Raw genomic sequence first — 12,923 nt, 5'->3', positions numbered from 1 at the left:
CGACTGCAGCCTGTATCTGTTTCCCTCAAGGGAAAAAATGATTGCACAGGCTTCTGAGCAAGCACGCTACTTCGTCAGCCTGTGTACTTAAGAGTAACAGCCCAGTCACATGATTTGAGAGGTGCAGTCAGAATGAACTCCAGACTCTTCAAAAGTTGAAGCTTCTTTGTTCCTGAAAGCTTGTTCAGGAGCTGTGGATTCAGAAGGTTTCAGCAACAATGGTTCAGAACACCCCACAGAAAGATGTCAGTCTCTTTAGATAAATGTTTTATTAGTATTACCCCTACAGCAGGATCAATACACACAGTCCAAAACAATCCAGCATTGCAACTGCTGCTGTTAAGATTATGCAGCCCAAACCCTGAAATGTTCACTACACCTTTCTGTGCTGCTCTAAGGCTATTTCAGGAACCAGGTGTTATGCTTGAATGGCAGTCTTGGGACTAAAGGTCTGACACTGCTAATCACAATTCCATTTGGGAGAGAAATTGGCTTTGCTGCCAAGTGAAGGGATTCTCAAAAGGGCAACATGCAGGTTTAGCCGCCACCACTTCAGTTTCAAGAGATTAGAGTATATGCCATTTGTGCTTGGCCTCCCCTCCCCGTCACCCTCTCTGTTCTCCCTCCCATGGACTGGATGGTGGTATGCTCTGAACTCTCAGCTCAGCACATACCTCTCTGGGGCAGCCCTAAGGAAGAGACAGATAAATCTGTTTGAGTTCTCTCTCCATGCTAAATAGAGGATGATTAAAATGTAAATGGATAGTATTTGCCAGACTATCATTTGGATGAATGCATAGTTAGACCCCTCTGCTCTCTGTTTATGATTTACCTTTAGTCTGGACTGGGCATGTGTTCCTCCCCTAAGGCCTTGTACAATGGCAGAGATGGCAAGCTTCCATTAAGTGAAGTTTTGTCTCCATGGCACTCCCCCCTGACTCACCCACACGAGTGCCTGGAATCTGGGACAGAAAGGAACTACTCAAGAGGAGAAGTTTGCTGTCAGTCCTGTGTGAGATGATACACAGCAGGGTCTTGTCCAGGTAGAATGCAGAAGTCTTCCTTGCTATTCCTTGTGGAGGCACCACACCAACGTCTGGCCCACGCCTGTCATGCTGACCACTCGGTAACCACAGCTCTCTAGCTTGTCCAAGACTATCCGGGGTGCATCATTCACATAGTACTCCCAGCTGCAAGCAGGCAAGAGGGGAAGAAGTAAGATGAGGTGGAAAAGAAAGAGACAAGGATTTCCTTGTGGAAGTGACCCTGTCTCGGGCATCACTAATAAACCAGTATAAGATATTGCAGTGAACACACCCGGCATACAGCCTGCATGATGCAATGTCTTGGTTGACTAGGTGGTGGAGGCCAAAATCCACAGCTTCCAAACCAAGGGGGAGAAAGGCTGTCAAGAATAAAGTAGTCACCTAAAATTCAAGGGTGGTTTGGGAACTGGTTGACCAAAGCCACGTGCTGACTGGTTAACTGGACTGAAACTGCAACTGAGGGAGTTTACAAGTATGTGGTAGGGAATCCATGGAAAAAGAGGATACTCTCTGCAAACCAAGGAGGAAGACAGGGCAGAGGCTTCAAAAACAGCACCTTTGGCAACTGCAGCACAGGAACAGCCTGAGCTTTTCCTTGAGTTTTGCTGTAACTGGGAAGTCGCAGATCTGAGAGCTCACAGGGCCTCATAGCTCCCTGTTATCACACTACGTTGTTACTGCTTACACCTAGGCCCTAGTTTACCTGGCTGGACTATTTTGGAAATGAAAAAAAAAATCCAACAATTCAAATGTTTCTAAGGAATTAAAAAAAAAGTTTGCCTACATCAGAGCATGTGTGCGAGTCAAGTGGTGTTTTTCTGAGCCTGTGCTTGAAATCTGGGAGTTGGGAAAAAAATGCTGCCTTCAGCCAAGTACTAAGCCTTTGAAAAACCAGAAGTCATCTGTGCTCAACAAACAGCTACCAAATAAGCACCGGCTCATCTCTACCCAGGCATTTCAGAGCAGTCGCACACTGTGAACATCTAAGAATTGACAGGTGGGGTTTCTGTTCAGCTTTTATTTCTCTAAAGTTTCTGACAAGCTCTGTGAATGTTCGAGCAAAAACTTTTCCTTTCTTCCATCTGATCCTGGAGGTTGTTTCTCCACTGAAGACCTGAGGGCTGCAAGACTGCTTCCACTGTAAAGAAAATAGCTGGTGATTGTAGAATGGAAGATTTGCACAATGCAGACACAAAATAGGCTGAATTAGATTGGGAAACAGCGGACCCAAAATGGCAAGCATATCCCTGAGTGCTGGATTTGGCAGCCTTATTGTTCTTTTAACACAGTCTTTTTGGATACAACATTTATTCAAACAGATGGGATAGGCTTCATAATTGTTGAGCTCTTAGATGACTCACAGCACCAGATAAGCTGATAATGATGGGATACAGGATCATTAGTGATGTTTGGGCATCATAACAATGACTCTTCTGATTTTGATATGAATAACACGAAAAAAGGACCCCAAAACATTTCCAGACAAAGTTGCTATCTAAGATTGCAAAATATTCATGTATTGGTGAGTACTTTTAAAGCATGAAATAATGCTAAGATGTAAAAGCTTTTTTTTTTGTTTCTTAAGACAGACTATACTTTGCTATAATTATAGATGTGGTGTAAAGATAATACGTATTATTACAAGTGACTTTGAACTTAATGCTTTCTTAAGAGGCTTTTCACATGCGCTTCAGATTCACGTGTTGAAATTGGTAAATATTATTCCCATTATGCAGAGAAAGGAACTGAGGCAGGGATTATTTGTTACTTGTGGGAACCTAAAAAAACTGAGTGGCTGAGCTAAAATCAGAAGGAAGGTTGGTTTGCCCAGGGCCTTAAACACAACTCCATATTCAGCTAAACAAAAGATTACATACACGTATCAAATACACCACCATCTCTGCAACCAGTCTGAAACAATATGGTGTGGCCATGAAAATTTGCAAAGTCTTTCCTCCCAGCTAAAAGCCAACAGGAACATAAAAGTCACCTGAGATTAGACTGTGCACCTGCACATCGTAAGGTGGCCCCAACTGCCCTGCCTTCCAGATACACAAGAACCAGAGGGCCCAAATAAAAGAGCTCATGCTGTGCATGGGGAGGGGACTGAATTAGAATAGGAGTATTTTCCAAATGCAGCTATTTTTAGTGATGAGCCAGTTTCCTCATAATCTGCACAGCTGCTCTTTCAGCTTCCTTAGTATGCAGTTTGGCTGTGTTCTGGGGAATAGCTAAATTAAAGTATTGGCAGGTGCCTTGGACCTCAACTCCCAGAATGAGATAAAGAGGCAGCATCCATTTTCATTTAAAATCAATCAGTTTTGATAGACTTCATAATAACAAGAGATGCCTGGGACAGGGCCCAACAGTCATCCATCCATCCATCCATCCATCCATGTCTACCCAAGTGTACAGACTGCCCCTAGAAGAGTTTCCTTTTCTGCAGCAGGACAGCAGCCAAGAATCAGGTTTGCAATCTTTACCACCACGCCGGCTCCTGGAAAAGAGCAGGCTAGTGCAGAACCTGGCTCTTTCCTTCTTAAAACTCCCATGCCTCTGGGGTTCTACTTCTATACGTCAGATAAGGGGGCAACAATGCATTTCTGCATGCCAGCAGTTGATTGAATTTAATGAAGTGACATTTGCAGTAGCTAGTGCACAGCTGCATAACAGGATTGTGTCTCTCCTTTATTACAGGGGATTAAGTAGTTCTTTTGCATATTATAGTGCCCCAGCTGGTTCACATTACTTAGACCTTTTCTTTCAGGCTCCCTCAGAGCTTAAGTTTTTCAGACCCACAATGCTATGGGAGGGGCGATATTTGTGGCATCACATAGCTGAGTTTACTGTTGCTAATAAAGCCTTGCTTCCAGTTAGATGGAGGGAAACCCTGCTAGGCAGTTGTGCAAATAGAGGACCACTCATTCCTCTTGGGGAAAAGCTTTGGGTTTCTGGCGGTGAGGCTGTGCTGTGCCAGGAAAGGTGACTCAGGGCTCACCCCTGGCATGCAACACTGCCTCTCCGGGCGTGAGTGGCCACATCCCTCTGAAATTATTTTCTCCACCTCCTGTTGCTCAAGTGAAAATGGGGAAGACATGCCACAGAGATACAGGAGAATTACCCTAGATATAATACAAGCCATATTAAGAAATAGGTGGGCCCAAACCAAGCTGAAAATATTTGTCAGGCACTTAGCCACAGACTAGTGAGGGAGTGCAGAAAGGTGGTGAATCCATGAGCCAGGCTCTAGCAGCAGATCCTATAGAAAAAGCTCAGATCCCTTCTCCCAATCAGAAGTAAAATCTGGCACTTTGATACTTTACAACTCTGCACCTCCTCCCTGACTATTGGGACAGAGAATATGGAGGCATTTTATTTATCTTTTCATTGCCTTCTCTTTCCTCCTGAATCCTAGAGTTCCCTCAGGAGCCAGCCACACTTTTTTCTTCCTCAAGCCTCCTCTTCCCCCCTCCCGCCCCCAGGTCTCTTTTCTGTCATTGCATAACTCCCTGCCTGCTTCTGGGCTCGGCTTTACAAGCAGCTGCCTTAAGCTGACACTCCTGCCAATCTCATTGCCGCCCACAGAGTTCGAAATAGCAGCGCGGAGACTGCTCTGCTGGCAAATCCACCCTCGTGCTGCTAGGCAGAGAACTGAGCGAGAGAAGGGGTACGAGATCAGTTTTCCTGCAGATGCAGGTGATGGCCTGAGTTTGCACTTGGAAGGGTTTCTCTTCATCAGGGGCCTAAAACTTTTTTTTCCTCTTCTTCCCTTACTCTCCCACCTTATTCAGTTTATTAATTCACCAAGAATTGAGGACTTAGACCTTGATGTTTGCCAGACTGGTACTGTTTAGGTGGGTTTTCCTGGCCGAGCTGATAGAAATTGCAGAACAGAGTGGGAAGGAGAGATCCCCTTCTGTTTAATGCCTGGTTTTCCTCCTACTCCTCCTCTGTGCCATAGGGCAAGTGGGCAAGATTCAGCAGAAGTCTGTCTGCTCCCCTCTGTTGTTTCAATATACATTTGGGGTTTTGTTCTGCTTTGTTTTTCCTACAGAAAAGTAAGAATCTGAAATACCAAGTGGTAAAAAAAAAGTGGAACAAGATGTAAAGAACATGTCGGTAACATTTACAAGTTGCGCTGTGATGAAGGATGCTGTCAAACTCTGAGCAGAGAGATGCACAGAGACATGGAGAAGTGTAAAATATATACGACTTGGAGACAAACAGACTAACGAGTTGCTGACAGAGAGGGGAACAGGGGGTAGCTGTGATTCTGCATCCCAAGGAGAGGCTTGCAGCAGCTTTGAGTGGGGCTGGCTCAGGCACTCAGTAAAAGGGAGAAACCTCAGCTGAACCGCAATAGAGAGTATGATGTGGTTGGACAGGCTGGAGATCAGCTTGTCAGGTTGCATGACAGCAAATGAGGCTACAGCTAGACCAAGGCTGCGAGAGGAGGGATGCATGCCCTTGACCAGAAGGTATTGGCTTCTCAGTGTTTCAGGACTGGAAATGGTAACAAGAGGGAGGCAGTTTGGCTACAAGGAGTAAGGACAGGATAAAGGCAGCAAGTGATGAAGAAAGATTGAAAGGCTCATAGTGCCTATTCTGGTTCAGCTAAGGCATGCATCAGGTAACAGCTAGGAGATATTCCAAACATGTAAAAGGGAAGAGGAAGATCTGGTGCTAAAATGGAGTCAAAACAAGAAAAAGAAAAAACTAACTGAAATATCAGGAAATGTTTCCTGCAGGTGAGCATTAGCAGGTGAGGTAAAGGACACTTGGATACCCCTTCAATGTCTTGATTTACACCACCTAGAATCATAGAATTGGTAAGGTTGGAAGGGACCTCTGGAGATCATCTAGTCCAACCCCCCTGATCAAGCAGGGTCATCTAGAGCATGTTAGGGTTGCATCCAAGCGGGCTTTGAATATCTCCAGGGAAGGAGACTCCACAACCTCTCTGGGCAACCTGTTCCAGGGCTCTGTCACTCTCACAGTGAAGAAATTCCCACTCATGTTCAGGCGGAACTTCCTGTGGTTCAGCTTTTGCCCATTGCCTCTTGTCCTGTCGCATGGGACAACTGAAAAAAGAGTTTAGTCCCATCCCCTTGACACTCTCCCTTCAGGTACTTATACACATTCATAAGATTCCACCCTCCTCAGTCTTCTCCTCTCGAGGCTGAACAGGCCCAGCTCTCACAGTTGTTGCTCATAGGAGAGATGCTCCAGCCCTCTGATCATCTTTGTAGCCCTACGCTGGACTCTCTGCAGTAGCTCCATGTCTCTCTTGGACTGGGGAGCCCAGAACTGGACACAGGACTCGAGATGAGGCCTCCCCAAGGGCTGAATAGAGGAGCAGGATCACCTCCCTCGACCTGCTGGCAACAGTCTTCCCAATGCACCCCAGGATACCGCTGGCCTTCCTGGCCACAAGGGCACATTGCTGCCTCATGGTCAACTTGTCATCCACCAGCACTCCCAGGTCCTTCTCTGCAGAGCTACTCTCCAGAAGGTCAGCCCCCAGCTTGTACTGGTGCATGGAGTTACTCCTTCCTCAGTGCAGGACTCTGCACTTGCCTTTATTGTACCTCATGATGTTCCTCTCCACCCAACTCTCCAGCCTGTCCAGGTCTCTCTGAATGGCAGCACAGCCCTCACGTGTGTCAGCCACTCCTCCCAGCTTGGTATCATCAGCAAACTTGCTGAGGAGGCACTCCGTCCCCTCATCCAGGTCACTGATGAAGAAGTTGAACAGGATGGGACGCAGTACTGAGCCCTGGGGGATGCCACTAGCCACAGGCCTCCAACTAGACTCCACACCACTGATGACGACCCTCTGAGCTCCCCCTTTCAGCCAGTTCTCAATCCACCTCACTGTCCACTCATCTAACCCACACTTCCGGAGCTTATCTAGGAGGATGTTATGGGAGACAGTGTCCAAAGCCTTGCAGAAGTCAAGGTACACAACGTCCACTGCTCTCCCCTCATCTACCCAGCCAGTCATGCCATCACAGAAGGCTAGCAGATTGGTTAAGTGGGATTTCCCCTTCGTGAATCCATCCTGACTACTCCTGATCACCGTCTTATCCTCCATATGCCTGGAGATGACATCCAGAATGAGTGGTTCCATCACCTTTCCAGGGATGAAGGGGAGGCTGACTGGCCTATAGTTACCTGGGTCCTCCCTCTTGCCCTTTTTGAAGACTGGAGTGATATTGGCTTTCTTCCAGTCCTCAGGCACCTCTCCAGTTCTCCAGGACCTTTCAAAGATGATGGAGAGCGGCTTGGCGACAACATCCACCAGCTCCCTCCGTACCCGTGGGTACATCCCATCAGGGCCCATGGATTTGTGAATATGAGGCTTGCCCAGAAGGTCTCTAATCCTATTCTCCTCAACCAAAGGAAAGGCTTCCTTTCTCCAGACTTTTCCTCTCATCTCCATGCTCTGGGATTCCTGAGGGCTGCCCTTAGCAGTGAAGACTGAAGCAAAGAAGGCATTCAGTAATTCTGCCTTCTCTGTATCCTTTGTCACCAGGGCCCCTGCCCCATTCAGCAGCAGGCCCACATTCTCCCCAGTCTTTTTCTTGCTACTGATGTGTTTGAAGAAGCCCTTCTTGTTGTCCTTAACATCCCTTGTCAGACTCAATTCCAACTGGGCCTTAGCCTTCCTCACTGCATCTCTACATACTCTGACTGCATTCCTATAATTCTCCCAAGTAGCCTTGTGGAATGAGGTGGCTTTCAGAAAGCACTGTGAACCACAGGAGTTGTTTTAAAAGGCAAACTGAACATTCACTGCATGTTCAATTTAAGGAGCAGCTGCTGAATGTACAAAACCCACATCACTTTTTAAGGGCACTACTGGTATACCAGCTTCCTGCACTCCAGGGTATGAGGATGAATCTATAGTTTGAGACTGGTTTGTACAGACACCTCAAAAGGGTCACTCCTCCATGCAGTTTGTGTTTATTTGTGAAGAACATTTCAACTCAGATTATATGAAATGCTTTGAAAATTGCAAACAAAGTCTATTAAAAGGATCATCAACATAACCCATTCCCAGAGGAGGCATGTGGACAAAGGGCTGTTCTCCATCTCTGTTGCAAGGATGCAAGACACAGCTGAGAAAACTAACCAGGTATTTCAGGCCTATCAAGGTGTTACCTAGGTTTTTTTCACTAGCAACCTAATCCTGAGCTTAAAGGTGGACATGCAGTTGGAATCTGCTATGATGGGCATGAGGGAAGGTCTGGGGACAATGAGGAAAGGCAAAAGCATGAGTCATAATACAGGAACACTTACAAGTGGTTACCCAACATGTTCCTCTTTGTGGCCCCCAGGTAGTTCATCAAGTTGGGATCCGAATGTTCATCTCCCACCATGGTTGGGCCGACTTCCTGCAGGAAAATGCAGCAGAGCAGCTGAGTGATGTACTGTATCATGTCCACCACCTCCCCTTCCCCAGGATGGCTTTGGTAAAAGGTTGTTCCTGTACCACAGGGACCAGGTTTGCTTCATGCCCACCTCTGTCCAGGAAACAAACAGTGGAGTATGAGGGACATTTGCAGCTCTCGAAAGTCCCAGTCCTAAAGCCATGCACTGGCCTCAGGCACAACCAAGAAAAAATGCCTTAGGAAGGGAAGGTTTCCAGTGCTATACTTCAGCTCCCACTGCTATTTGATGCAGGTTACTTTGCTTGGCACTGGGGAGCAGCATTGATGTGTCCAGCTCAGGACAGAGTCACCTACGTGGTCCCCAGAGAAGATCTTTGTGGTTTGCTCCCAGAGGGCCACCTGCTGGCTGAGCCCATGTTCTCCCTGTCCTGGGGTCGACCACAGGGGATCTCTGCAGGACAGCATTGAGGAAGTGACAGCCTCCTCACCCAAAACTGACGAGTCTGTAAGTTTTACCACGTAATGATGTTTCCTGTGACCATTCACCTTGGCCTGGCAGAACCCAGCTTTGGGAATGGCTGCACTAGCAGGGAAAAGTTGGAAGAAAGGGGAGAGAAGGCATAGGGAATGATTAGGTAGAGGAACATCAGTGGGGTGACAAGGGACCACCACTGTCCCTTGAAACTGAAAGGACAGCAGAAAAGCTGAGGCTAGATAACCAGAAACATGGGTCATCTTGCCATCTAAACCATCAGACAGACTTCCCACATGTCATATGGAGTGTATATGTGCAAAAACACTTTTGCAGAGTGCTCAAAAAGTGCTATTTTGGGGGACTTTCCTGATCTGAAGGAAGTCCAAAACTAAGAATCAGGGCTTATCAGATAATCATAGCTCAAATATGATCTCCTTTCAACTGAGCCACAACAACCACCTGCAGGACAGTTGTCAACCCTGCCAGCAGGCAGCACACAGCCTCCCTGGGACAGTAAAGCTGAAAGATCAGGAAAACACTGGATCTGACTGCTGGTTTTTACAAGAGGAACATTGCACCCCCAAAATAACATGTAAGTTAGGACTGCAAAAACAGAGAAAGAAGGCCCTGAAGTGTTGACACAAGTGTCTCACCTTGAAGTGGGGGGAATAATTCCAGAATCTCTGAATATGGGCCATGAACGCAAGAGCTGGCTGCATTGGTGAGCAGGATGGAGACAAGCACATAAGATCACATGTGCCTGCATCTTGGGACACACAACTCGCCCTCCTTTCTTGGTGTTGATCTGAGTGCTAGGATCTTCAACCCTCCAATCCCACTCCTGCAGACTCCAGACTATTCCTCTGTTGAAGACAACAGCAAGTGTCTAATTTATTTTAAGTCCTATCTACGCTACACAAAGAAAGTCTGTGAGCGAAAGCCGTTTCTCTAGGGGATGTCAGCTATCCACTGACACCAGCAAACCTACCATTAACAACACTATAACATGAAAAAAATTGCTTGACCCTAAGTAATGGCATACCTTTTTGAGCATACCCCAGATCCTCTATTCTCTATCACCTCTTAAAGAAACCGAAGTCAGGAAACAGACCAAGGGCCTTGCAGCTTTGAGCAGTGATTGCAAAACCCAGTCTGTTTGTGCTCTGCACACTCCATGCAGTGGTCCACCCTTATGCAACAGAGTGACCCTTTCAGTTCCAGAAGCAAACACAGCAGAACAGGAAGTTGTACACTTTAACTTCATGGTTAGTTTAGCAGTGAAACAGATGAGGGAGAGACAACAATGTGGCTCAGTTCTGTGACTGCACAGCACAGAGAGCAGAGAGTTTGCACTGGCCTAGAAAAGCCATGGTATGCATGTTTTCAGGAAAGCAGAAGAGCAAGAACTGAATTTAGCAAAGAGGGCAAAATCCTTTTCTCACTGCACTGATTAGCCAACAGACTCTGACAAACTGCAGGTAAATCAAAGTCTTAGGAAGAGCCCAGATCAAAGCGCAACAAACAGCTCAACTAATCAAATGTGTTTTAGTTAGCTGTATAAGAGTCAGGTACATTCCTACAATTAGCTATCTGGAGAGCTGGAAAAGATATAAATGACATAAAGGAACAGCCTTTTCCATTAGAGTTTTTCCCCCTGCAGCATTCACACCTGCAGCCTGTCTCAAGTCTGAGCCACTCATTCTAGCTAGACACACACCATGCAAAAGAAAACAATCTGTCCAACTCACAACCTTCCTCTGCCTCAGTTGTTGCCTGGAAAAAGCAGGAATTTCAATCATTCCCTGCTAGGATGGGCTGTTCTCAGCTGTGGCTCAACACCAAGTTTAAGGTCAGAAGTGTTTGCTCTGCCCCAGAGAGTCCAAAGTCTTTGGGGACCTGTCAGGGAGCCATGTTCCCACCAGGGCTTCCTGTCCATACGAGGGGCTTCTGCATCTCTCGTAAGTCCCAGTCCTAAAGCCATGCACAGGCTTCAGGCACAACCAGGGGAAAAACACACTGGGCACATCCCTGCCCCTCCAGGGCTCATCCCACAGAGGGTTGAGGGACATGCTGGAAACGCACCTGCATCATGGCAAAGCCATCTAGCTTTGATCTAGCAGCAACATTATATACTTCAGACTTACTAGCTGCTTAATGAAATGCTTTTCTCCACCCGACACCACCATGGTCTCCCTGTGTCATTAACTCTGCTAGCCAAATAAAAGCTAACCTGCATTGCCTGCTTATTCTCTCATTGGATAATTTCAAGCTGTTCACCAGGTCAGTGCAGTGGTTTGCCCACACAGACCTAATTTCAACCAATATTTTGAAGTAGCACTGTGGATAGGAGATATTAAACTAGAATATTTAAGTACCCTGTAGGTCCCCACTGGGTTCCAGAAGTGTGTAATGGAAGACGTTCTTCAACTATGGTAGGCTGCATCTTTCACCAAAGTCCTGCCAGCTTGTTGATTTTTTTTTTATATATATAACCACATTCTTCCTATTGCAAAACTACATCTTCATATTTTGGCCTTCACACAGATTTTGGCCCCCTTGGGAGGGAGAAAAAACAAACAAATACATATCTATCTGCCTTGAAGTCCCGGCACTGCAAGGCAGCAGCAACTGGAATGGCAATAACTGTACTGAAATACTGCAGGCTGCAGATTCCCCAGTCGATAAGAACTAACGTTTCCTTTATCTCATTATATCAGAGCAAGAGGCTACAGCTCTCAGTGTGGTACTCTGAGAGAGATCCCTGCCACTGACCAGGGGCTGCATGGTAACCTTAGCACCAATAATGCACTTCCTTTCAAACGCAGCTCAGTTTTCAACGGGCACAGCACAGCCTGCAGAACCACAAGCAGGGCTATCCAGGGATGAGAGACAACCTACAGTGAGGATGCATGGTCAGACATTAATTTCCCCGACGTACCCAGGAGCCTATGACTACTTTTTACAGGTTATGTTACTCACTATTTGAGACTTGCAGGTTTTACTGTTTGGATGGAGTGGCCAATAATGGGCACTAGAAGCCCTCTTCTCCTCCCAAGCTGATGTTGCACCAGACGGCACTAAGGGGATGGGGTGAAGGAAGGCTGTGATCACAGCAGTGCAAAGCCCTGTTTGTCGTCCCTGTATGTCTTGTCTGCTTCTGACACCTGTGGCTGACTGAAGCGACCTGGCACGTTGTCTGGCCATGCTGGGGCTGGTGCTGCCGTGCACGGCCACAGAGGTGGGCCCTGGTCCGGGCAGCAGTGCCACCGACCTCCAGCACACCCGGAGATGAAGCACGGGCGGCGGAGGCAGGGGGGGCCCGCGGCAGCCGGCAACCCATCTGTGCGGTGCAGAGCTGGGCGGGCCGCGTCGCAGCCCCGGGGCCGGCTTCGCTCGCCTCGGACCCTAGGCAACGGCCCCTCCGCGGCACCGGCGGCGGAATGGACTCACCATGCGGATCTGCGTGCTGATGAGCAGGTAGGGCATGGTCCCGGCGCCGCCGCCGCCCCAGTGCAACCTCCACCGCCGCGGGGCAGCGCCCGCTCCGGCCCCACGCCTCCTCCACGCCCGCCCCGTCTGCGCGGGCTCCGCGGGCTCCCCCGCAGCGGCGCGTCCGCCCCGGTTGGGCGGGATCTGTCCCCGCCCCGCCTTGGGCACCGCGGCGGCCGCCAAAGCCCCAAGCGGCAGCAGGGTCTTCCCCATGGCCGGGTGTCAGGTTGTTTGGAGTCACCAGCCCATCCTTTCCTACGGGTTTTTACCCTGCAGTGTGGGGGGTTATCTCTCTTCAAAAACTGGGGGCGAGTGGGGTTCTTTTTGAAAGTAGGATACAAAGTATCTGTCAATCAAAAGGAAATATATATATATATATATATATATATTGTGTGTGTGTGTGTGTGTGTGTGTGTGTGTGTGAAATAGGCATAGCGTAAGCCATTACTACCAATAGAAGTTTGCCCTTAGAGACCAAGGTAAAAACCTGGAAGAGCTGGTCAATAAAAATCTAGAAAC

The 12,923-nt window shown here is 47.7% G+C and overlaps 1 protein-coding gene across 4 annotated transcripts; it reads right to left on the bottom strand.

The window, feature by feature from the left end:
• Nucleotides 1–249: 249 nt before the first annotated feature.
• GCHFR (GTP cyclohydrolase I feedback regulator) lies at nt 250–12,524 on the bottom strand. Of its 4 annotated transcripts, none has more exons than XM_062576387.1 (3): nt 12,366–12,524; nt 8,349–8,467; nt 250–1,190 (listed from the first exon to the last, which is right to left on the bottom strand). In XM_062576387.1, the coding sequence occupies exons 1-3, from the start codon at nt 12,399–12,401 to the stop codon at nt 1,067–1,069; spliced, it is 279 nt and encodes a 92-aa protein (XP_062432371.1). In that variant the 5' UTR covers nt 12,402–12,524; the 3' UTR covers nt 250–1,066. The 4 variants fall into 4 exon arrangements, with proteins under 4 accessions (XP_062432371.1, XP_062432372.1, XP_062432369.1 ...); XM_062576388.1 differs by having other exon boundaries at nt 8,349–8,443; XM_062576385.1 differs by lacking the exon at nt 12,366–12,524 and adding an exon at nt 9,569–9,750 and having other exon boundaries at nt 8,349–8,443.
• Between the last annotated feature and the right edge of the window lie 399 nt (nt 12,525–12,923).

The sequence above is a fragment of the Rhea pennata genome, chromosome 5, assembly GCF_028389875.1.
Source record: "Rhea pennata isolate bPtePen1 chromosome 5, bPtePen1.pri, whole genome shotgun sequence".
In the NCBI taxonomy this organism is placed as follows: domain Eukaryota; kingdom Metazoa; phylum Chordata; class Aves; order Rheiformes; family Rheidae; genus Rhea; species Rhea pennata.
Note: the sequence above shows the minus strand (reverse complement) of the source record. Positions and strands in the feature narration are given on the sequence as shown.